At 32.3% G+C, this 26,737-nt stretch overlaps 1 protein-coding gene across 4 annotated transcripts; it reads right to left on the bottom strand.

The window, feature by feature from the left end:
* Positions 1 to 1,076: 1,076 nt before the first annotated feature.
* ERp44 (Endoplasmic reticulum protein 44) lies at positions 1,077 to 26,463 on the bottom strand. 4 transcript variants are annotated; one of them, XM_076494591.1, is made up of 13 exons: positions 26,306 to 26,463; positions 23,510 to 23,579; positions 21,829 to 21,938; positions 21,577 to 21,622; positions 20,518 to 20,702; positions 19,962 to 20,077; positions 19,452 to 19,515; positions 9,869 to 9,985; positions 7,532 to 7,643; positions 7,047 to 7,188; positions 4,501 to 4,624; positions 3,337 to 3,517; positions 1,077 to 1,278 (listed from the first exon to the last, which is right to left on the bottom strand). In XM_076494591.1, the coding sequence occupies exons 1-12, from the start codon at positions 26,342 to 26,344 to the stop codon at positions 3,344 to 3,346; spliced, it is 1,299 nt and encodes a 432-aa protein (XP_076350706.1). In that variant the 5' UTR covers positions 26,345 to 26,463; the 3' UTR covers positions 1,077 to 1,278; positions 3,337 to 3,343. The 4 variants fall into 4 exon arrangements, with proteins under 4 accessions (XP_076350706.1, XP_076350705.1, XP_076350707.1 ...); XM_076494590.1 differs by having other exon boundaries at positions 1,077 to 2,397; positions 26,306 to 26,462; XM_076494592.1 differs by having other exon boundaries at positions 1,077 to 2,397; positions 3,337 to 3,430; positions 26,306 to 26,462.
* Positions 26,464 to 26,737: the final 274 nt, after the last annotated feature.

Genomic DNA, 26,737 nt, shown 5'->3' with positions numbered 1-26,737 from the left:
TTATTATGAAAAAAGGGAACCTTCACTAAAACATTAACAGAAGGTAATCCTAGTAATAATATACAGTTTCCAAATTTAAAAAAAAATGTTTTCAGTTTTTTTGTTCTTTACATGGAAAAAAATGAAAAGTATTCCTAACATCAAGGATAAAGATTTCACTTGTAACAGCTAGAAATTTTGTTTCTACAAGTAAGACATGAAAGTAAATTTTGTTTATTTAATTTTGGACAACACTACTCAAGCTATACATCATTTTGAAGTGATGGAGTAATGTGGAAGAATCTTCTCAACACCAAAAATTTTTTTTTAATCAATGAAAAATGGATTTACCATCATATTCTAATGCTCCCACAGCTGAAAATGGGTGACCAGTTTAATGACAAATTGTAAATCCGTGGTCGTAACCATCAGGGCATGAAAAACACAATCTTACGATACAATGAAACAAATTACCCAGTCTACGGTTTTGTTTGTTTTTTAAATTTCACAAAAAGCTATATGAGGGTGTTCTGCACTAGCCGTATCTAATTCAGCAGTATAAGACTAGAGGAAAGGCAGCTAGTCATCATCACCCACTGTCAACTCTTGGGATGTTATAATGTGATGGTCAATCCCACTATTCCTTGGTAAAAGAGTAACCCAAGGATGAGCATGTTTGGTGTGATGGGGATTCGTAATCATGACCCTCAGATTACGAGTTGAGCGCCTTAACCATCTGGCCATGCTGGGCTATCTGTGGTCTTAATTTTCAACAGTTGGTTTTGCAAACATTTGTTTATACACCCTAAGAAAATCCCTGAAGTTGTTTTTGTCATCATTAAAACATTACGAAGCTTAAGGCATTAAGCAATTTCATCACATTCTTATAACTTGAAATAAGTCAATATAATCTGCTAGTAACAGAACTGAATCTAAAAAAAACATCAAAAACAACACAGTATCTGATATAGAATGATGACTACATAGCAGTTACTGGAGAAATAGGTTTAAATAGGTGACACCAAAAATAAATGACCTCAAGAAGTTACAACAACAACTTACACTATTTTATCTGTAAATAATAACAAAACTATTAATGACCATAAAATATTTTTACTCTTAGATTTATACATTTTAAAAATGAAAATCCACATTCAAAGAGCATTCCAATTCAACTGGACATTGAGTAAACAAGACAGTAGAGTTTTCTATGGTTGAGTTTAAGGTTGTACTGAGTACTCCCTTCAGATGTTGTATAAAGATTGGAATACCATCCATGACACACCAATCTTGCTGTTCCTACACAGTTTAGAATTCAAACAAAAATTGGCAACAATCATGTTGGAAATAATTCATAAAGTTTTAATTTATTCTTAAAACTTAAACATAGTTTACTCTGTAATTAGGAAAATGAGGTTGTTCTCTCTATATTTACAGAATAATATGGAAATGTGGTAAGTTTAGTTTTCAAAATAATAGACCAAAGTAGACTGATAATTTTTGGAGGATATCAACTCAAGAGCATATTGAAACATTTAACTACATGGAAAAATTGTAATTGAAATTTTAATTTTTGTTTTAATGTTATACAATTCTACATTTCTTATTTAAATTTCTTTACACAGATTATACTACAATGTTGAAATTCATGATGAGTGAACCATACTTTATGGTTGAATACAAATTCCAGGCTTTCAGCTATGATTCATTCAAAAACATAAATTATCCTTCATCTTCAAAAGATTTTCTAAAGAATATTGAATTTGTTTTAAGAGGTTTTGAGAAATGAAATATAACAATAATAAAAATACAAAACTGGGCATCCAGAAATATACAGGTGCCAATATCTGATTCTGGAAAATAATCACTCACACTATTGAGGAAAATCACAAGAAGTTTTTACATGAGGAAAGATTCAATTCTCTTATTTTCTGTTGTAATCTGTGAAATACACCATGTGCCAAATATGCATATAAATATGTACAAAAAAGAGGCAAGCTTACCAATGTTGCATTTTAAATTTTTAAATATATATAAAAGTTACCTAAGACCTATTGCTTTTGAATGGTTTTATACTTTGAAGGAAAGTAAATTTAAAATAATTCCTTTTCAGAACATTTCCAAAAATAAGAGCAATATACTGATTATATAGGAAAATTAAATAAAGGAAAGATTATTTGTCAAAAAAATGCAAATTTTCTATGTAACCTGTTTTTTATTCTTAAAAGAAAGTGTCTTGAATTATAGGCAATATTTCAATAATCCTATACAGTTTTGTCACAATTTTGTTACATCTGTATTTATACTCCAGAATGTAGTTGGTCCTTATTGCATGGACAAGCCTTCAAGTTGAATTGATAATTTTTTTTCTCATTTATTTTTATTAAGGAAAACGTAGAAGTTTACCACATTTGATATCTGAAAAAGAAACAAGCAAAGTTCAAAATATAAATTTAAGTACTTGGTCAATTTAAAAGAACCACATTTGATAATGTAACTTTCCTATTTCTTCCCTCCAACATTTTAAAAATCCTAAATAAATTTTAATCAAAATATAAAAAAAGTGCTAGTGATATCCCTATTTGACAACATAGTATTAGATATCACAAAGGTAAGGAATATTTGTTTCACTTCAGAAACACCAAGATAATCCATATCTCACATTAAAAACCATCATGGTAACCAAAAACTCGCATTAAACCACCAAGGAAACGAATATCTCACATCAGAAATCACAAAGGTAAACAATATCTGATATTAGAAATCACCCATCAAATCAACATCTCACAATGGAAATTACCATAGTAACCAGAAAAACTGTACATAACAAAACTCAGTCCAAACTCAAACCTTATATGATCTCTTCTTATTGGGAATGAAAATGAGTAAAACATAACTAAATAGTTTATATGCCTTGATGCACAATAGTAGAATTAGAGCAGAAAAGATTAATAAAACAGAAAGGACTTCACATGAATACATGCAAGGTTTCATTTCATTGTTTAGCATTTTTGAAAGAGCAGTAACATACATTTGTTTTCATGATGACATCTTACTCACTTATAATTACATCTAATCACATTTTTATTAAAGAAAAAACTCCAAATGCAAGTTTTTTTTTTTTTACAATCAACGTCTGTCAATTAACTTAAGTTTTTATTCACTGTTTACTAGCAGAAAGAGATTTATTTCCTCTTTCATTTGTCAAAATTAAAATGTTACATAAAAATACTTTAGTAGGACAAAAATAAGTGATGTAACTAAAAAAAAAAAAAAAATTGGATTTTTCCAACTACTAACAGTAGAAAATAATATAAAATTAAACAGTTTCATCCCAAAAACTAGAAAATGACTCACCACATTCCTAAAGTTCGTCCCGTAAAATAGTATATCTGTTTCTTGATGGTGCTAATTTTCTAAATGTAGATTCTGGTGGATTTGTTGGTAGATTCTGTTTCAAAGAAACATTTCTAGTGTAATTTTCCAAGTAGCAAACTCTGACAAGCTTATCTTCAGAACATCCAATAAATTTCACAAACTGATGAAAAATTAATTACTGATTATTATAGCTATTAACATTTAAGGTGAAATGGAAACATTTTTCTGCAGGTGATTCAAAATATTTACCAATTTCATAAAACAAACCTAGAATAAAGGAGTATCGAGGGTAATTCTTATTGGAAACACATCTCAGTATGACTACGAAAACACTTTAAATAATTTATAACAATTATAATTTCAATGAAGTAAAATTTAATAATTAATCATTCATAAACTTCACCTACTAAAAAAAGTTCTGAAATCAAACTGCTGTTAAACAGAGTAAACAACAAATCAATTTTAAGCTTTGAATGGGGTCTTGTGCTATAATTTAACAAGTACAGTCTAATTTAAAAAATTATTATACATTTGGTCTGTACTTATAGCTACTATAAACTAGCTTTTATGAATGCAAGTTTTTTGTTTTACAATTTGTTTACACACTTGTGTTATTTTTATCAATTGAAAAACAAACACCAAAAAACCAAATCATTGCTTGGATACTGCATGTCTTCCAACCTCATGAACTCAAGTATTGAGCAAAAAGACTTCCTCAGCAGTGGATGAAAAGCATTTATATTTTTCTTATGAGAAACCAATGTGGCAATAAAAAGAAAAGATTCATTAAAATTTTTTTAAAATCACACTACACCTTCTTTAAATAGTTTAACTGAAGTTTTCTTACTGAGTATAAGGTTGTTTTTAAATGTTACAGCTTTTACAGAAAGGAAAAAATATTTTAAAAACAGGTAGAACCTGAGTACCTGAATTATAGCATCAACGAATGTATAGTCATGCTTGTTTATAAAATATTCTCCCTAATTATATAAAAGTTGTAATTTGTATTGAAAAACAGTTTTCTTTGTGTGATTGAACTAAAAAATTCAAACAACAGTTGGTAAGTTTTATGATAAATTATTTTTGAGAAATTTTCTTATCATTAGTGCATGATAATGACATATTTCCTGAGGTGAAACTTGCCTGAACATTAGGTGAAGGAGCATCAGACTGAGATTTGGTTGTTGTTTCAGGACCGTAATGAAATTCGCGATGCAGTTTTCCTGAGTACAGGTCTTCAACAAATTGTTTCAGCTTTCCTGAAACACTTAAAGAAAATAGCAATGCTTACTTTTTTGTGAGAGCCATACTACTGAAAATTAATCAAATCCATGTGGAACCTCCCAAGTTCAGGCTGGACACCTGTGGAAGGTTTAAAAACAAAAATGGACCACACATTGATAGAGAACAATTACATGTTATTCTCACATAGATATTGTAAAGGTTTTCAATATGTAAAATATGACTTACTGCAACTACTCGTTTTATAAAAAATAAATGATTTGAAAACAGACAGTTTTCAGTTTGAGTAGTTGTAAGTCACACTATTCATGTATATGATTTAAATAACTTTCTATCATACAGTTCTGATAGATGTTTTCCTATTCAAGTACAATGATATCAAGGAATTCAGCACAACCAAGCTAGAATGACAACTGTGAAAAATTCGTAATTATTATTGCCATAAGACATTATGTCTGGACTATTACATTCTTTAACATTAAATTTTTCATCTTGTCCCTTATAGATCTTCAAGAATCAAAAGTGTGAAAATCAATAACATTTCCACTATACTATTATCAGCATATCCAGAAAATCTTGAAAATTCCTAAAGGAATAGATAAAATTGCAGTGTTTACAAGTATAAGACTTAATACTAATATTTTATTATAAGTATAACTGATTACAATCATACTTCAACTTGTAAAAGCATTCACACCACAACAACTGTTGTGAAAAACTTGCACAGGGATCCAATACATCATTGCGTATAAAAAGATGTAATAGTTTGGAAAGTGAAAAACTGGTATTAAGATCCAATACTTCACCTTGTTCAAACAGATGCAATCACAGTATCACTGCTTAACCCTTTCAGATGGACTCAGCATCAGTGACAAACCTCGTGATCATTTCGTGCTTGTTAAAGTTTTCATGCAATAATTTTAAATTAGTAAGCTTATCTTCAAAAAATTTTGGATATCAGTGAACATTACAAGGCTTTTTCATATGCTGAAAAGTTTTTATCAAGTTTTAAGACTTTTTAAGTAATATTTTTTTTCCGAATGTTGACTATTCATCATGCAAAGCAATTGCAATTTTAAGATCAAAAATTACTTTCACATATTAGAAAAGTATCAAATTTCATATGCAAAATCTTTATCTCCAGATAATTATCAATCTTTTTTTACAAAAAATATTTTTTAAGGTTGGGTCAATTTGATAGACCTTGTAATCACCATAAACAATTAGGAATTACTGCATATTAAGATACAAAAATATATTTATTGTTAATATCTTAAATATCATAACATTATACATACATACATACATATTATTATTATATTGACTTTCCAGTCATGCATAGCTAACAATGAGAAGCACGTACACTCATATTACTGTATCCAAGAATATAAAACTGGTCTTTACAGTGACCTGTCATGGCAGTTTTTGTAGACTAGAATTTGTAAAATATAGTCACATTTCAGTTATAATACATCGTGTAAAGATTTCATTTTTCTTTAAAACAAAGAACAGTAAATGAAGAAGTAAAACAAGCAATTATCTCTTCTAGTTATGATGATTTTTGTACATGTTTACTGCTTTCCATAGCTTGACAATAAGCCTTACAAAATTTTGCACTTGGAGAAGGTGAAAAATTTTTAAGATAGATCTTTTTTCAATATATATTGAAATAACCAAGAATCACAAATTACTATATCAATACCAGATTATTTCAAAATTTAAGTTTAGTAACTAAGCTGTATTTGGGTCTAAAAAAATATAAACTTTCAAGCTCACTAACGTCTTACTATAGCACTTGGAATCTAACATGAAAAGAAAGACTTAACTGCCCAAATGAGAAAACCATTAGAGGAACATTCTGAGCTTTTAATTTGTTACACACACTGGGTGAATTAGGCATATGCAAACAGGTATTTTCAAATATTGAAGAGGTGGGAAAGATCATCTTCGTCAATTCAACAAGTATAAAATATTTTGGCAAATATAAAAAACAAGGTTCTTGTTTTACTTTATAGTTGTCAGTATCAGTGATAGGAGTATCTAATTCATAAGAAACTACAGACTTTGTATTTTAACATCACCAACATCTAGTTTGAATAAATGTTGCATTCAACATACCACGACACACAAAAATTGATGTTCATGAACAATTTTTTAATATTTACTTTTAAATTAAGAAATAAACTAAAGTATAATACTAAAAGTCAAATTATAATCTACAGTTTGATACCAGAACTTACTGATATTCATTGACAAAATAGTAGTTCAGTAACATTTTAAATGAAAGTCAACAAGTGCAATGACATGGCCTTTGACCCATGAAGATAGGGTTAACCATTTGATTTTAACACAGTTTACAGAGTTTAACTTACCTTCCCCATAAAAAGAACACATGATTTTAGTGACATTCAGAAAACAGAGTAAGAAAAGATTTCAAGTAAACTTACTATAAATCATTGAAGTCAGGGAACAGGTACATGTGGCGAAAACTATCAATTGCAATGAGAGGCAAATCTTTCTGACTCTTGCCCAAGTGATGCAGTGGATGAGAAAACTTCTGACCATCTGCTGTTAAGAAGTTGACACTGCCTACAACACAAGATGAAATATATTCTTAATTTACAGATTTTCCTATCTTAAACAGATTAATTTTTAAAATTATGCTCTTAACACTTAAAATTACAATTCTGTTTACAGACTATCCAACTACTTAAATAGCTTGATTTTTCATTTTTCTAATAAATTCTTAATCATTAAAACTGTCTAAATACAATAAGACCTTTATAATTTTAATAAATTCTATTTCTGAAGAAGATATATTTTAATAATAGATCAGAATCAAATGGTTTGAATGATCAAAGCTCAATAATAAACTAAATCATTAAAGATTCTCATTTGATGATTAGTTTATTACGAAAATAAATGGGCTTACTTTTGTCTCCCATCAAGTGGGTGCTAACTTCCCTCGTGAATACTTTTACACTTTCTCTATCTTCAGGATTATGGAAGAGTATAAGAAATGGCAACCCTTCTTCAGTAAGTTCCTACCATAAAGAAGATTGTCAAACATTTACAAACAATTGTTACAAAAATAACTAAATAATTAAAATTTGTGTTTCTGATTATGCCAACTATCCAAGTAATTGCAACATTGCTATTACAACTTATAATTATTAACCTTTTCCAGCTCAACTGATTCTTTTCATAACCCACAAAAATAATTAACTAATTCAAATTAGTTTCTGATTACTCTAAACATCCAATTAAGTGAAACATTTTCATTATGATATTCAAGTTTTATTTTTATTTTCTGGATAATTCAAGTTTGTTTGGCTTTGAAGTAACATTGCCCAGTGTTCAGGGAATGGGTATCTTATATGCTGGGTTTCGTTACCATTCCCAGCAAACAAGCTTGCACATTTATCCATGGAGGAATTACATTTGTTTTTGTTTTTGCATTATGGCAAAGTTACTAAGGCTGTTGTCTGCAGCCATTCTTAACTTTGGCCTGCTGACTAAGTGAAAGGTAGCTAGCTACAAATTTTCAGGCTATAATTATGTCTAATGAAGTGTAAATGTATTGTTTTTTAATACTGTGTTATGTTACTAATATTTAAATTGCATAACTTTATTCTTTTGTGTTAAATAAACTAACTTACTCTACTTTATGCTAAGTATATGACTAACACATTTCAGTTTCCTAAATTTAAGTTATTTGGAAATTGTGATAGCCACTGGCACATCCTGAACCAGTAACCTTGACCACCGGATAAGCACCCATGAAGCAGCACTTTTCATCCATTTAGTCGTACTAGCTTTTAAACCATATCATAACTCACACATGTACTAATGGATTTTTAATAAATTATAGTAATAAAATTTACAATAACTCATTTTATTAAATAATTTTGTGATTTCAACAAGATATTGGAAATGCTGTTTGTGCTGACTTCTATAAGATTTATTCTCAATTATTTATTTTAAGAAGTGGAGAAGTTTTCCTCTTCTTTACTGCAGTTCTACTGGAACATTTATCATGTATAGATCCAGACATATAACATTTATTTATCAAGCAAATTTTGTACACTGCATGTTTTATTAATGAATATAGGCTATCAAAACACAACACAATTAACTTTTAAGAATTCATTTCCAATACCAAATGCCCAACATGGAAAAGATTAAGGTAACAAAATCACAAAACATGACAAAGTTTCTAAAACATATTTTATATTGTAAAGAATATTTACAGATCATTTCCAAAAGCAAATGCCTAGTATGGAGGGATTAAGGTAATAAAACCAAAATAAGATGACAAATTTTCTTCTTATTCCACACAGAATAATATTACAAGAACACCTAATTCATGACTGATTACATATAAATAGGCTGTAACTGGCAAATAGCCTAAAGTCTTAGAGAAAAAAAACAACTTTGGAACACACCAGAAATTTCCATCAAAAACATCAATATTGTATTGATTGTAATAAATCTGTACTGAAATAGTAACATACCTTTGGCAACATGACTCTGACTTTATGCCATTGCCAACTAATGAGTTTCCATGTTAAAAAAAACAAAAAAGAAATCACCTTAACATGTGGGAATTAATAGGCATCTTGTACTTATGCTTTCTCATGACCAGAGAGTGGTTGTTTTGTTTATTTCAAAATTTTTGCAAAGAGCCTTTCATTGCAAGTTAATGTAATTACTCTCTGCAGATAAGTTAAACTGTAATAAGTTTATAGAATGGCACTGCACAGATGACATAATACCTGAAAGTAACACATTGTTTATGGAGAGTTAGTAAAATTGCTTTTTTGTTTATGTTTTCAGAAATATACTAATTTATTAAAATTTATTATTTGTGGAAAGTCAGTTTGAAAAATTGGGTGTCACTGATGTTGGTTTGACCAAGGACAAAGGACTTAGTATCTCTTTCTCATCAAAAAACACAAGTTCAGGTGATGTGACAAAATGCAGAATCTTTCAAAGATTATTTATAACATTAGTGTAAGTCAATAACAAATAAATATACTGAAAAAGGTTATATATAATGAATAAAGGCCATTATAAACATTACACTCACAAAACCTCCAGATAACCAGTGTGCAACAATAAACCTTACTGTTTGGTTAGTAAACTGATATAGTTTAGTGAGATGTTTCAAATCCAAGAATAAGCTAGTCATTTAAAGTATATTTATTTATTAACCCATAATAAAACATTTTGATGATGAGGGAAAAAAATTACAATCATTCTTACATACCTCAGCATTTTCAAAGGTGATTTCCCTGACCAGTGGAATGCAACGATCTGTCACCCAAACACTGAGTTCTTCATAACTCAATAATGACCCTGGATATATTTCATCATTTTCATTAAGCTGAAAGAAATAAAGAGCAAAATGTAGTACTACAAGACATCTGAATCCAGTTTAAGATACAAACACATTCTGAATTAAGCTGGATTAATCTACATGTTGGTATTGGTCCTAAAATTAAATTTGCAATACATTTTCCATATATCACATACTAAACGTAAAATCAATGTGCAACGTACATCATGAATGGTTCAAATAATACAATCTGTATATATTCACTACAGAAATATCATGTCCTTTAATAAGTGCATTACAATTTTATTTTTGCCAAAATTGAGCCTAGTATATATTACCTCTTTACTCAATATCAGATACAAAATTGAACATTTTTTAAAAACTGCATTTTCATTTTATATCTACTTTGGGCCTATTACCTCATTTTTTTGCTACTCACTTTACAAAATTGATATTTCTAACAAATGTACATAAATTTATACAACAAATATGGCCTAGTACCATATTCATTTCATAAAGTTAAAGTTTTGTTTACAGGAATTATAACTTTTAATGAAAATTAGAAATAGTACCATATTTATTTATCAATCTACTTCACAGTAATACACAAAAAACAACTTGTATGTTCATTCTGCGAGCGAGTTAAAATGTTAGATAACTCATTTCCTAATGGTTTATAACCAATAAGTTGAATCCTTGATGTGTCTTTGGAAGGCACATAGGGCTAGTATTTTTGAACTTTGATTTCATGCAACACAAGCTGATGCAAATGATGTTTTATTCCTTTAAGACAAGATACCTCTCCACTGCAATTCAACTATCAGCTAACAGCTAGAACCTACCAATACAGCTGAGTAGACTGAAATAAGTGAGGTGTCTTGTTCATGGACAATACAGCATAATATGGCTAATTTTGAACCATCTGAGTGAAAGTCTAAAGTGCAAAGCCACTGAGCTATATTGCCCTTAGTTTATAACGGTATTCCAACATTTAGCAGTCGCAATTTCGCACCTGACTCTTGGTAGCCAACAATTTGACAGCCGAGCTCGTTGGCAGTGGATAATTTCGCACCCAGGAAAATTGGAAGCGAATGATTACCCAGCTGAGTATTTACATCAACATAACAGTTTAAGAAAAAAAAGACTCATATCATACAGCCATGTAGCCACATTTATTCACTGTGATGGTGTTGTTTGCCAAAATGGTAATAGGCAGCTCTGCTGTAGCACCTGCCTGTGTTTTAATTGCAGATACAACTTCCAGGACGGATTTTCTCGGTCCATTGGGTGCGTGGCTGTGCTCCTTGAAGTGAGCTGTAACTGTATCGTCTCGGACATGAATCCGTGCTGAGCAGTGCAAAGTTCTGTAATTTTCACACATGTAGAAAGTTACCTGATTGTCCTTCTTTCTACCCTTATCAAATAAATAAACGTATCCATTGTTGCATGCCTTTGGCTTTCCTCTGTTTGATGTTACGTAAGTTACCGTGTTGTTTATGATGTTACTAATTGGCTGCTTGAAACCATTTTAAAATAAATCAATGAAAGTTTAACAAGAACACTATATGTTGAAGTTCTAACAGTAAATGCAGACATTTTATATGTTTTTTCCAGGTTTAATAGTGACTTCAATTTTCAAATGGATGTTAATTTGTTCTTAAGTTAACATGAGTAACATCATGAACAACACCATAACTTAACTATGTATTGCTTGGCTGGGTAATCATCCACTGCCAATTTTCCTGGGTGCGAAATTGTCGGCTGCCAACGAGCTCGGCTGTTAAATTGTTGGCTGCCAAGAGTAAGGTGCATAATTGCAGCTGTGAAATGTCGTAGAACCGTTTATAACAACCATAAAATAGAAGTCACATTCCAGAACTAACTTATTTTAATCATTTGAATTGCAATTATTCAGTGAGGAACCAGCAATAAACAGAGGAATATTCAACAATATTCTGTTATCCATTTTAAGTCTTAACACCAAGTTAATGGGAGTGTTGTCAAGCAGTTTCTGGCATAACAAACAAAACATCGTGAATACAAAAGAACAATACTTTTTTTCCAACTTACAGGTTTCAGTTTCAAATTTCATTTGCAAACCCCTAGAACATCCAAAGTAATATTACTAACTTTAGCTACTATTGTCAACTTGTATAATAAACTTAAATTACATTATAATGAAATGTTTAAAATTAAAACATAAGAAAACTGTACATACCTTTTAATATTTGGTGAAATAATCTTAAAACATTTTTTGTATGTCTTTACTTTTTCACATAATTTTTAAAATAAACTGTTATTCTTTCCTATCATTTAGCAAAAGACATGTCAATGGGCATCCCTAACCAATGTCTTCATATATTGGCCAGAAAAACTTCAGCCCAAGGTAGAATGTGGTGGCATTTAGGTATTACACTATTGAACTGAGCAGGCATTGATTTATATATAGAAAAATGATTCAACTTTTCAAATATGCATCTTAAAACAAAAATATAAAATTGAAATCTAAATATAATGCAACATTCTATCTAACTAATGTATTTCTAGGTGAGAAACAAGGCTAAAGTGGTGGAGATAAAGTAGTAACAATGTTAAAAGCAGTTTGATTAGTTCGCTATATTCTTTGCACCAGTTTTCAAACAACAGAGGACATACTTCAAAAACCACACTTTCCATTGGTTATGAACATCTAGTCAAAGTAATTATTATTGGGTAAAAACTCAATGGTACACAGTGAGTGTCGCATCAGTCAAGATTTCAAATAAATTTATTTTTCTGAGTGTTCCCTATGGAACTTAAAAGAAGAACGTGTACACATGGCAATTAACCTAGACAGAAATTTTTCACTTTGTATACTTGTGGATCATGAGAAAACAAAACAAATCTCAATTTTTTTAAGGTTTCTTTGGAAATAATGGAATTAAAACTTAGATAATATAAAACTTTGGACTACACTGTAAATTTTAATGTTAATGTCCCTGACAAACATTGATCATAAAATAGATTAATTAAATTTTAAATGTAACTTAGTAAAATCTTGTGAAGTGTGTGCAGGAAAAGGACACCATAAGAGAGAAGGTAAGGCTTTTTACCAAACTGTTGGATGAGGCCATTTAATAGTTGGTTGGTTTGGTGTTTTGTGGCACAAAGTAACTAGGCTATCTGTGCCAAACATCTGGTAAAAAGTTAAAATTAGTAAAATTCATAAAAGGAAATTAAGGTAAAACAAAACAAAGTTTAAAAAAAACCAAAAAGAATTAAAACCAATTTTTACATCTAGTCTACAGTGGTAAAAGAAAAACTACAGTAATACAATTTGTAAATGACTTTCTGTAGCATAATTGTAATTATCATAACTCACCAATAAGACTAACAGGTAAGTTTAAAAACCACCATTAGTCACCTGAAGTTGGCCTTTCCAGTCCTGGTTCCAAGTTATTTGACATTATGGCCATTTTCAGAAAGGAAAAGTAATAAAAGTTTTAAAAGACTTGTAGCAAAATATTAATTATAACTCACCAGGATAACTAACACTGCTGTTCGAACTACCCATTTGAACAACCCTTTATAATGCAATTCCCTTTTAAAAATCAAAGTACATCTAGTTCAAATTGAAATTAGAAAATGTCCAATGAATAAATTAAAGAATGTAAACAACATTAAAAAGATTAATGGACTTCAAAAAACTATAAACATTTCCAAGGTGAACAGTGTCACCATCACCAATAACACTGTCTAACATTACGGATAAACCTTGGGACAGAACAAGTTTAAAATGGTGCCGTCGTTATTGTGGTTATTGTGACCCGAGTGTTGCACAGACAACACACTGGTGCATCAGTCCCAGATAAATGAAAATAGGTTAAAAAACTGTGACCAAGGGGTAGCCTAGTTAGAACTTCCTCTTTCCAATCCTTATGGTAGCAAAACAGACAAAGTCCAACAGAGGGTTTCATTTGGGAAAGTTTGTTTTTACGTTGCTCAGTAAAAGTCGACTGCCAACTAGTACGGAGGTGAGCCTTGAATACAGGATCATAGTCCATGTATGAAACATGCAAAGTAGTGATAATGCCAAGCCAGAAGGGTTTAGCTGCAGTGTCCATGAGCTCATTCCCATGAATACCAATGTGGCCCAGTATCCAGAAAAACTGGATAGAAGTAGATGTTAAAGAGAAATGGGCCAATGAGTTTTGAATATCAGCAAGAACAGGGCAAGAACTAAAGAGAAGCAATTCCAGAGCCAGTAGAGAACTAAGCGAGTCAGTATAAATAGTACAATTTGAGTACTACTTAGCTTCTATGTGATTCACGAAAAGAGAAATGGCATACAGTTCAGCAGTAAACACAGAAGTTGTATAGGGGATTCTGTTCTCAACCACCGAACCACAACAAACCATGGCAGAGCCCACACAGTCACCTGATTTTGAACCATCTGTATAAATAGGAATGGAAGGTAAGTTTGAAAGATGTTCAGCAAATAACAGACAGTATTTCCAATCGGAAGTGTCTGCTTTTCTCAGATGACTTAAAAAAAAGGTCTCATTTGGGGACTGTAAGAAGACACAGTGGGATGGACTGACCAGTGGATACAACAATGTTATTCAAGAACAGACCCAATTCATCCAACTGCACCTGGATACAAAGGCCAAAAGGAGCAATGACAGATCATCTGTTTTGAAAAAGTATGGCCCACCAAGAAAAAAAACAAACAACCCCAGGTGGAATGCTTTGGTAAGGAACAAAGTTTTGAGGCATTTAGTAAAGAGAGTTGTAAATGGAAGTGTGCAAAGAAGGTTCATGAGATTCTGTGCATAAGCTCTGAACTGAAAAAGTGTGGGAAACTCCAGTGCAAAGCCAAAGTCCTTGATGATGAATGGGGTCCAGCATCTTTAAGGGCAAGGTCCTGGCAGAGCCATAGACCAGTGATCCATAGTCAAGTTTTGACTGAATAAGAACACGATATATCTTTAGCATAGAATGTTGATCTGCTCCCCAAGTGGTGGAAGAGAGGACACGGAGGATGTTCAGTGCTCTTGTACATTTAACCCATAGCTGCATGACGTGTGGTATAAAGGTCAGCTTATGGTCAAAGATAAGCCCCAAGAACTTTGTCTCAGGGACCACAGGTAGCACAACTTCACCAATACGGAGTTCAGGATCAGGGTAAATACCCCGTTGGTGGCAAAAGTGCATGCAAACAGTTTTAGAGAGAAAGAAGTTAAAGTCATTTGCTGTGGTCCACTTCAGTAAACAATTGAGGGCAGTCTGTAGTTGCCACTCAATATACCTCATGTTTGATGACTGACGAGATGTGAATGTCTTTGATGTAGAGCCCGTTTACAACAGTAAGATGGAGTTGTTCAGCAATGGCATTAATCTTTATACTGAAATGTGCGACACTCAAAACACAGCCCTGAAGGACTCCAAGTTCCTGTAAAACAGAACAAGAAAGTGTCGAACCCACACAAACTTGGAATCGCCTGTCCATTAAAAACTTAAAAATGGGCAAATGGCCATGTCACCCACATATATATATATATATATATATATGGAGATCTCACAAAATGCCATATCTCCATGCAGGTAAAAGAATATTGATACAAGATGTTGTCATTTGAGAAAGGCTTTTCTGATTGACTTTTCAAGTCGAATCAGATGGTCCATGGTAGAGCACTGTCATCGGAACCCACACTAGATGAGTGGGTGGGTGAGAGGTGGCTGTTTGAATCAAAGAACCAAACAAAATGAGGATTAACCATCCTCTCTAAGGCATTACAGAGACAGCTCGTCAAGGCAATTAGACAGTAGTTTGAAGGAATCTTGCGATCCTTACCAGGCTTAGAGAAATGTAAAACAACAGCCTGGCACCAAGCATCATGAAAAACATTCTCCTGCCAGATGTGGTCAAAAAACAATCTGAAGTATAACAAGAGAAGCAGGAGATAGATGGGGCAGCATTTCGTAGTTTAACCAATGTACTGCCAGTTTGAGTTCCATCAGTGTAAAGGGACAATTACAGTTGTAGAGACAATCAGCTTGAAAGGAAAGAGGTGATTACTCTGCCCAAGTCTTCATGGCTAAGTGGAGGAAGAAGCAGAAGTGCCAACTACCTGGCAAAAGCTTTCACCTGGAGCATCGGTGATGCTCCGAGTATCAGCTACTTCCTGGCCATCAGAGAGCAAGATCGAGAGGGGGGACAGAATTATACTGCCCACTGACCGTTCGAATCTAGTCCTATATGACTTTGGAACTGGCAGTAGATGATATGCTGGTTGTAAACTTAATCCAAGATTCCTTCCGGCTTTGACATCTTTGCTACCGAGCATGTGCACTGGCCTGTTGGAAAGCGAGAGTGTGAGATACCTACGAAAATTATCCCAACCTGTTTTTTGAGCTTTCCGTGCCATGTGGCAGGCAGGATTCCACCACGGACAAGGATATAGTGGAAAACTTGTCAAGGTTTTAGGGATATAATGAGCAGCTACCTGTGTAATACAGTCAATTACTGCTGCTACACTGTTATCTATTGATGATTTACATACAATGGCAGGATCAAGTTCTGTGATAGTTTCCACCTGGACAAGCGGGTCAGGTGGCATCGACCACAGCCAGTCTCTCTCAAATTATAGGAAAATGATTACTGCTTCGTGTATTATTGTCAACCCTCCATTAAAAGTGGGAGAATAGTGAAGGTGAGCAAATTGAGAGATCAATAACAGTAAGGGACTGACTAGGTGCATCAAAATAAGTATAAGAATTGCTACTGAAAAGGGAAAGGTTGTGATCAGAGAGCATATGCTCTATGGAACAACCCCTCTCATCACTTCCCCAGAGTGGATGATGTCCATTAAAATCCCCCAGGATTAAAAAGGGAGACTGCAACTATTTAATGAGAGCATCAAGGTCTGATTTATCATAGGTCTCTCCAGGTGATAGGTAGAGAGAACAGACAGTTATGGTACGACCAAAGGAAACGTGGATGGCTAAGGCCTCCAAGGGTGTGTCGAGTGGTAAAGACAGGGTGGGCACATGCTGATCAACCAACAGTGCCACCCCTCCATGTACTTATCCATCATGCAGCCCAACATTTCTGTACAAAGAAAACCTCTGAAAGTTGACTATATCGACAGGTTTCAGAAATGTTTCCTATGAGGAAAGACATACAGGATGGTAGGAAGCAATCAGTGTTTTGATAGCAACCATATTAGAACATAAACCTCAACAGTTTCATTGTATCAAGGTGGCCATTTTTACTTGTGTAGGCAAATTGGGTCGAAAAACCCTTTTGTTAATGACCACGTCTTTTTTCTTTACTATTTTTATTCGAGGGAGGTCTATCAACCTCCATAGATCCTGGCCTGGGTCGATTGGGCAGGTCTTTGCTGTTGGAAGAGGATTCCAGCAACTGAGAACATAAATAAATGATCATTTTGCATCTTGGGGTGGGAGAGGAAGATACACCCGACAAAATGCCCCTACCAGGAACCAAAGGAGGTGGATCTTGGGATTTGCTGGAATGTATGTTAAGGACAGAGATGGGTGTTGAAGTTGATTCATCAACTTTTTTAACCATGGAGATTAAAATACTTTTCATTTGGTTTGAGAATGATTCTTTTGGAGGTACAGAGAGATCTGTGTAGTAGTGGAACAAAGTGCAGCAGCATACGTCTGAGATGAAGTGGTGGACAGCAACTTTGGAGCCTCAGGGTAAGTAATGTTTTGAATCATTTTCAAATGCTACATCTCTTTTTCTTCCAACCATTTAGGGCAAGAACGAAAGTAGAATGGGTAAGAGTCATTGCAATTGATGCAATGAGGGTCCGTTTCACACTCATAAGTATGGTGGTCATCACCACTCCAACGAGCACACGTCAAGTGACCAAACCACAGACACTGGAAACATCCAAGAGGGTTTGGAATACATGGCCATACCCTGCAATTAAGATAACCTACCTTGATGGTGGCAGGTGGATGTGGTGATGTAAATGTCAGAATGAGGACTTTAGTCGGCATGGTATTTCCATCTTTGCGAGAGGAGATATGCCTCACTGCAGAAACTCCTTGAATGGAGAAACCAGCAAGAATCTCTGACTCAGGGATGTTCTTCAAATCCCTCTCCACCATAACTCGCTCATGATGAATTCAAAGATGATATGTAACCTCAATAGGTATATCCTCAATTGCATTTAAATGCAAGAGGAATTCACTGTGTTGAGATGTGGATGTTTCCACCAATATGTCACCAGAACAAAGATTCTTTAGTGACTTTGGAGAGCCAGCAAGTCCCTCTAGTCCCTTCTGTCCTAAAGTTATGTCTGAAAGAGAATGTAGTATAAGAAAATGAGGTACAACAGGTGTTACAGATGTTGAAGATTGCTGCTCAGAATCTTCAAGACATGGCCATTTACCTATGGACTGTTTTTTTCACTATTGTATTTAAGTTTCTATTTGGAGGATCCATAATAAAAAAAAAAAAATGTTTTGGTGCCTACTGACCCCACCCACCATGAAGCCTTATGAGGGGATGCACTACAATGCCAAACAAGAACACTGCAGAAATGCTAGGGTTTCGTGAGCACTACACTCAAACACCAACATTAGATGCAATGTCAGTAACACCTGCTGAGAACATCCAACACTGGTACTTAGTTGACCCCAGCCAAATGACTCAAGGGAGGCTACCCCAAGGCTGCCCATCTACAGGAATTCAAGGCCAAAGAGGTGTGTTAGAATTGGACCCCTCAACTATCAGGAACCTCTCCCCCCCTTCACGGGTCACCACGCATGGCAAACGTGGGTGGATATTTATATCCCAGAGGAAGTAAAGTGAAAGAACAGAACCTTCCCTGGGAGGTCCCCTCACCACATACAGGAATCCTCACTGAGGGCCCTTTAAACAGAAGAGCCCAAAAATAACAATATAATAAAACAGAAGAGTTGGAGATGATGATAACTCGCTTTTTTCTGAAAGTTTATTCTCTCTCACATTTACTCACTCCTTACAAGCATTTTTCATTCAAAAGATGATTAAAAACAGGTGAAGAAAATATTGATTTTGTGTTATTACATAAATTATTTTAATGTGAAGAAGGAGGCACCACTATACAAAGTTTGGAAAACATGGTCTTAAGACATATATAGTTTTATACTAACATTAGTTAACCTGCCATGTCATCCATTTTTGTGTGTTTTATGATGCATAAAGTTCTATTCTAACCTTAGTTAATTTACCATGCTGCCTATTTTTAGATGCCTTATGACATACAGTTCTATACAAACTTTAATTAACATGCCATGCTACCTATCTTTAGGTGACTTATGATTTGCATATCTGTATTATCTTAGCAATCTCAAAGTTAAAAAAACAACAAGGTATATTTAGATAAACAGCTTTTTACAAAGTATTGTAATAAAATTAATTTATTTTCAAAGTATTATTTCTTCAAATTCAAACATTGCAACATGTATATAAAATAAAATACACTATTATGAAACAGCAATACAAACTACTGACCTTTGACCTAGCAGGTTTGAAGACAATTTTCTCCTCATTATTAGGTCCTGATTTTGCAAGATCTCTGTCAATTATAATGATATCATTAAAAAAACACATCTGGATGCAAATGTTAAAATTAATAGAAGTTACAGACTATACTATTCAGTGTTTGTTAAATTAAAATTCTAACTTCAAGTAGTTGAAAAAAAGAGGATTGAAAGGGTAGGTAATGGTGACAGGATTTGAATCCATGACCTGCATTTGCAGGGCAAATGTTATAATCACCATTCTATGATAGGCTTTTCTATTTATAGTTCCTTTCTTTGTTATTATTGGTTATATTATTTATTGTGATTTTTGAATATTTAACTATCACTTAAGATTTATTCATGGATGGAACTTGAAAATATTCAAAAATATTATAGAAAATATTTTGTGTTATGAAGTAACTCTGGTTAGTTTACTATATAACATACATTACTTTCATGTTCTGGTCTAGAAATGATTGCTTCATCAGTTATTACTCACCCAGTTATAACGAAGAACTCACAATCATCCCGAAGGTCCATGGCAACTTTTCTAAACACTTCATAGCGAGGAAAAGCCTTGCTAGAAAGGTACCCTAACACTGTTCTCTTGCTCTCCTGTTAAAAAATTAAATGTTAATCTCACCTTCCAAACTTCACAGTTAGTGTGTAGAATAAACATTATATAATTTTATGGTTGTCAAATGAAAATAATTTTGTAAATTTGGAAAATGTTAAACCTTTCATGCAAAAAAATATAAATAAATATATATACACATGCACACACATACAAACTTTCTATGAATTAAAATCCATAAAGAAAGTTTGAAACTATATTCTGTGTTTTATGAAGACCACACTAAAATAACCCTGTTTTAAAATTATTTCAATACTTCAAATTTGAGGTTAAAACATATGCCCATGTGTAACAATGCATGTACATTAAGTTCAGCTTACAAATGCTTATTATGCACTTGCAAACTGAGAAATAGCATACACATCTTTTACTTTCAAATTGAGCAGATAAACTATTTCAAAAAACTATGATTAAAACTTACATGAATATTATCAAAATCTTTTTGTTCTTTTATTTCAATTATAGGATCCTTTAAGAGGTCACGAATGTATTCTGTAATAGCATCTACTGAACGCTGACCTCTGTATTCCCTCTTCATCACCTTTCCATTTCGTAGCAATTTTAGAGTTGGGTACTTTGTAATGTGAAACCTTGCTGCTATGTTTGCTTTAGAGAAAAAAATATTCAAGTCATGCTAAGTCAGCTTAAGATAAATAAAAAAAACAACAAAATTTGAGTCGATTTATGTTAGATTGGACTTATATTAAATGACAATATTAAAGGGAGGTTAGCTTTACAGAAAAAACATCTTATATATTTGCCCCTCAATTTACACATTTTCAGTTTACGTTTTTTGATTTGCATTTATACATTTTGTTAAAGCAAACATTTAATTAAACATCATAAGAAAATTTTGCCCTTTTAAGATCATCAGTAACCATTGTAGCTCTTCTCTCTCCTTCTGTCACCTTGATAACCTTAGCAATAATTACTTCTTGGCAAGTACAGCACACTACATTTTATATTTTATTTACGAAAATATTTATTTTTTTATTTCAGATTTTGTGTTAAGGCTAATTGCAATAGTATTTTTCTTATGATATAGTGAAAGAAAATATTATGTACTCATATCCAAAACCTTCAGATCAGGAATGCATCCCTTATTATTTACCTTCAAAATAATGAGAAAAGTATTTTCATTTGACATTGTTTTCCAAAAATTTGTCTTTTTTGTAAATCAAGGGATACCTTAACAAGGAAACATCAAATACATAAGTATGGGATATGTAGATCAAAAGATGTTTTTAAAAATATTATTGCACAAAGAATTCATTTAACTTTGTGCAACATATATTCTCATTTACAATATGTTGATTAATTTCAGTGTAGTATTTTGATGATATAAAATAAATTGCTGGAAGTTTTAAACAACAAAAGTTGCAATTTTGTTTTAAACATTGAAAACAATTGTACAGTAATATTGTGATTAGAAACGTGTACCAAATTCTTGTTTTTTTAACTAATGTGAACTATTACTTACTTTCAGTATCACAGTCCACCATTCCAAATAGTATTTTACGAGGTTCCTAAAAAAATAAATTATTAGCTGAAAACTTAAAGTTAAAAATAAACAAACTCCAAAACTAATTTCACTATGAAGCATTTTTCAAAATTCTTAAAAGTAATTTTATGTCTTTATAAATCCACATCATTCCTAGTAAATTGAAAACAGATGGGAAATTTAAAGTTTTTGTACCATTTAAAACATGAGAGAAAAATTCAATAAACTTACTTGGACTTCTTTCATTATACGATCTGCTGCCTCATTGAAAACTGGTGCCAATATCTGGCTGAACTTGCACCAATCAGCATAAAAATTGAGAAATACTAGCTCATGGTTGACTACAAAAAAAAAAAGTGTTCATTAACTTCAATGACTAATGGATATTTACTGTACAGTAATTTTTGTTTCTTCATTCATTCATTAAAAAAAGCGATACTCTGCCATATTAAGTGGTGAGATGACATTGTAGACAACTATTCGGCAAGTTGCCCAAGAAGCCATCTCAAAACAAAGAAAAAAAGACAATCAATGAGATTTTTATTACTGTCAAATATTTTATTTACACCAATCAGCAGGTTTTGAAGATATTTAAAAAAGATAAAGTTTGGTAAATTATCTTAATTTCTTGATTCTTTTGTTTGTGTTTATTAGGTTTGACTGAAAAACAACTTCTTACATTATCAAGCCTGTAATAACATGTATAGTTCCAAGATGAGCCAAGACAAAAAGCAAGAAAGGTTTTTACTAATTTGTACAAGAAACTATTACTATCATAATACTTTATAATAAAGCACACATTGTCATAGAAATAAACTTTTAAGACCAAAACTAGGTTTCCACATGGTCGAAAAACTGTAATTTCAGTAAAACTACACAGCTTTCAAGCTTAAACAAAAAAAACAAACAAACCAAAGCTGTTTGCATTTTCTCTAACCAAGTTTTCAGATTATCACACAAGTAACATTACTAAATCAAAATGTAGTTATAAATGATTTATAGATACTTAAAACTATTTAACATTGTTTTTATATTTTAGTACTCTTAAAGTTTACCTTATAACTGAATGCATACTTAAGCTACCACACTGATTTTACAGATAAGATCTAGAAAACAAATTCTTTGATTCCTATTACATGCTGAAAAACAGTGGATGGGTGTGAAAATAGGGCAGATAAGCAGAGTATTGGACTGGTTGGATTTTGCCACAGTATCTTTTGCCCTACTTGTATTTGAAACTTCCACAGAACATTATGGTTTAAAGTGAAATTCAACTGATTTGTGACTTAACGTGTCTACTAATTGATCTATCCAATGTCCATTGAAACTTCATCTAGATCAATACATGTTGATGTCTGCTCATGAGCATTCAAATTTAATTTAGGATGGTATAGCTTGAACACATCTTTGTCTGTTCCATAAATTGCAACACTATCTTTTTATAGAGAAACATTTGGGCATTTGTTAAAGACAACAGTTTGACACTGCCCAAATGGAAGCTCAGCTATAATTGGCCGAGAGCATTGATGCATAACATCAACTAAAGGATCAGTCATGGTTTCTTATGACTTACACAACTTGGTAACAGATCAGTAAAATAAGTTAATGAAAATAAATTAATCAAATGGAATTTTTATTACAGTTGATTCTGGAGGGGGTGAGTGCTGAAGAAACTTTAGAGTTGGACACTTTCATGTTGGGTTGGTTGGATAGCTTAAAACAAAGCTTTTTTAATTTATTTTTTTTTTGTTCTTCTAGGTTTAAAAAATATTACAGATACTTGGGAACTGCATTAGGCTTATGTTCCAATGAAAAATATTTATGTTGGGATAATGTGCTAAATCCATGATTTTTTACTTTATGACAAATTTTTACATACTAGTCTTCATGCACTAAATTATTTTTTACTTACAAACTTGGCTGTCAAAGTTGGCCGACATCAATTTAACTGCTTCCCCTCTAATACTGGTGAGAATGGAAAACTGAAAATGATAGATTTAAGATGAGATATGCATTATGTGTACACACATATACTATGAACGTGTTGCTAGATTGTCATGTGCCTAAAGAAGAGTGTTCTAGAAACAAGTAGCTTTCAAGTCAATTTTTAATTTAAAAAAGGATACAATATTCACCCAGTGTAATATTTACAACATAATAGCATAACAGATTAGAATTTCTCACAAATATTAATATACATAAAGGAAGTCCAAACTGACAATTCTGTAATGCTTTTTTTTTAGACTTGTGTTTCATAATTATAAGAAATTAGACACTGACAGGAATCACAAAAACTACAACTAATTTAAGAACTCACGACCAGTCTCAGAATTGTTGTCTCTGAAACATTTATTGTAAATTTTTATTCAACAGGTATGTGATTGAGAAATACTACATTTAGTTATGATTTTGTACTGTTCTTATAATTTGTTTGTATTGTTTCTGACGTTAATGATTTTGTAATCTTGATTGTTCTTGCAGTTTTCTTGTAATATTTCCAAGACTAATGACTATATTAAACATTACAAGTGCTTAAATGATGAATTTTTGTAATCAGCTCATTTCAGACTTTACTAGTATGATCTATATGGCTGGGTAAAAAAGTATTCACCAATAGGCTAGAACAGCATTTCCCATCTTTTTTCACTACTAAACTCCTTCAAAAAACAAGTATTCATGCCCCCTTTTAATAAACTTTTAATAACAGTACCAAAAGAGGTATGCTAAATGAATGGATGAGTAGATTGGGGTGGGAAATGCCACAAACATACCCACAAAATATTTGCTCAAATGTGTTTGAAGAACAACTACTACTTACGGTTTTATTACAAAAATTTAACTTAAACCCTCAAAACTTTTTTGTCTGTTCACTTCCACTTTCTCAAGGTCTACTGCCCAAGGCTGGGAAGCATTGGATTAGGACATCTACTTTACATATGGCATTATATGTTGTTTTTTAAAGATGGAATTAATGGTTTACTAAATAATTTGAAGCATTTTATTTTACATAGTTTGAGCTAAAGGAAAGAGCACTTTGTATGAGTTTGCAAGCTAATAGTTGCACAGCCATTTGTTATAAGCTTCTAGTACTTTAATACAACAACATACATCTTTCCACCTTACACACTTTATCACACGTGTTCCAGACATGCGTGAACCTGTACAAACATTTTAAACTCACCACAGGTGTTCCAAACATGCACAAACATGTTAGAGCATCCTATTCTTCACAAATTTCAATCTGATGTTTTATTAATCATTAACATAAAATAAGCCAATGAGGGACAAAGCTTCCAACACTTATAGCTCCATACTCAAACCATAGCTTGAAGATGAATAAGAGAAAATCAACTGAATCTCATGGGAACATCAGAGAATCCATTACAGGAAGGTTGGGCCCAAACATTAAGAACTATTTGCATTTCCCTATATACAATACTTGAGTTTATAAGGCCACCACACTGCATTCCAAGAAGAGAGGGGAAAAAACACAAACAATAGCCAATAATGTCTTATAAGAGTGATAGTCAATACCAAGAATAACATAATCAGAATATACCTTCCTGTTCTTAGCAGCTAAAAAGCAGTAGAGTTTCTTTTTCTTTTACAAGACATTACAAGTATTTTTAGTAATTCACTAACAACTTAATGCTTCAACAATTCTTATTTAATGGCATATATGATGGCAAAGGTTTTAGTGAATGTGTCTTTAAGCATGAATGTTATTATTATAGTGTTATACATAACATCTGAGCTCATGTTACATGGTGATAAACCCTAACACAATCAAATGTTAAGGCTGATGATATTGCATTATGAATGTAGAGATGTTTGATGCAACAATCATCAGGTGGTCAAGATACTGATTTCTTACTCTGTAGCTATCCAAATCCATCACACAAAGAACTACTAAAGAAACTACTCCTCATATTCATTAACATTAGTCAGTTTTTTATCCTTAATTCTATTTCTACAGCTGAATGTATTAAACTTACAATTACTTATTGGATTTATTATTATCCCACATATACAATACCTTCTTTCAAAAGTCCAAACATGTATTTAAGTAATTATAACTTAATGCTGCCACATATACTATAATATTCCACCATAAATGGCATAATAAATGACACAGTATGAGGGTGAAACGAGAAATGCGTAATGTTGCTAACTGTACTACAAGTTATAACTATCGCCTGTATTTTAACTCTTGAAGATTAGACTTCTAGAAGAACTCGTTATTTACTGATGAATATTGAGTATATGCCTCGTTCGAACTAAATCTAAGTTGTTACACCTGCATGTTGCAACTTTTACGAATATGGGTATACTAACACGCTATTGACAGCCGGCGAAGGTTAAAACTGGCGAGTTTTCGTGATTCATCATGCTAGGCTCTAAAAGCTTAAGCTACGAGTACGAGAAGTATTAAACCTGACTCGAATAGGCAGATTCTACGTTATTAACATCCACCTATCCTTAATTTCACTGTCATACTCTTATTTTATATCACCATTAGTACAGAAATAATGAATTAATAATAACGTTAGTTAAACAGGTTCCACGTTTCTATCTAGACGATTATGTGAGTAACAATATTACTAGTTGCCTACAAAATTAAAATGTTAAATACTTAATGAGTGAATGTACCACACTTTCAGAAAGCTTAACATAGTTTACTATAAAAAGTAAAAGTTACCTAACTTACCAGATTAATAATTATAAATAGGAAATAAAATAGATCCATCTCGATAAATAAAAAGATTAAAAGTATTACGTTGACAAGTCCCTAACTTCGAGTTTGAGTTTCCAAGTTATCGTCACCTCGACTCCTATCACAATCGACCAACGTATTCACGAATTACAAGGGACCGTTGTAATTAATAAATACGTTAATGATAAATATAGTACGATAAATTTTAATTGATAACATATTGTTAGACTAGCTGGAGTACCCATCCTCTGAACGGAAATTATGTAAATTCATGATTAATAAAGGTTATTTTAGGACATGAAAAGTTGCTTCCCTTATATGCAACTGTAAAAAACACGCAAAAATGTCCATAAAAACTACAAAGCGTAAAATGTAAACTGTAATTTTGCATGTATCTTCATATAGACCCAACAAACCTTCATACCG

This window comes from Tachypleus tridentatus, chromosome 3 (genome assembly GCF_004210375.1).
Source record: "Tachypleus tridentatus isolate NWPU-2018 chromosome 3, ASM421037v1, whole genome shotgun sequence".
Taxonomy (NCBI): domain Eukaryota; kingdom Metazoa; phylum Arthropoda; class Merostomata; order Xiphosura; family Limulidae; genus Tachypleus; species Tachypleus tridentatus.
The sequence above is the reverse complement of the archived record's forward strand: the minus strand, read 5'-3'. Positions and strand labels throughout refer to the sequence as shown.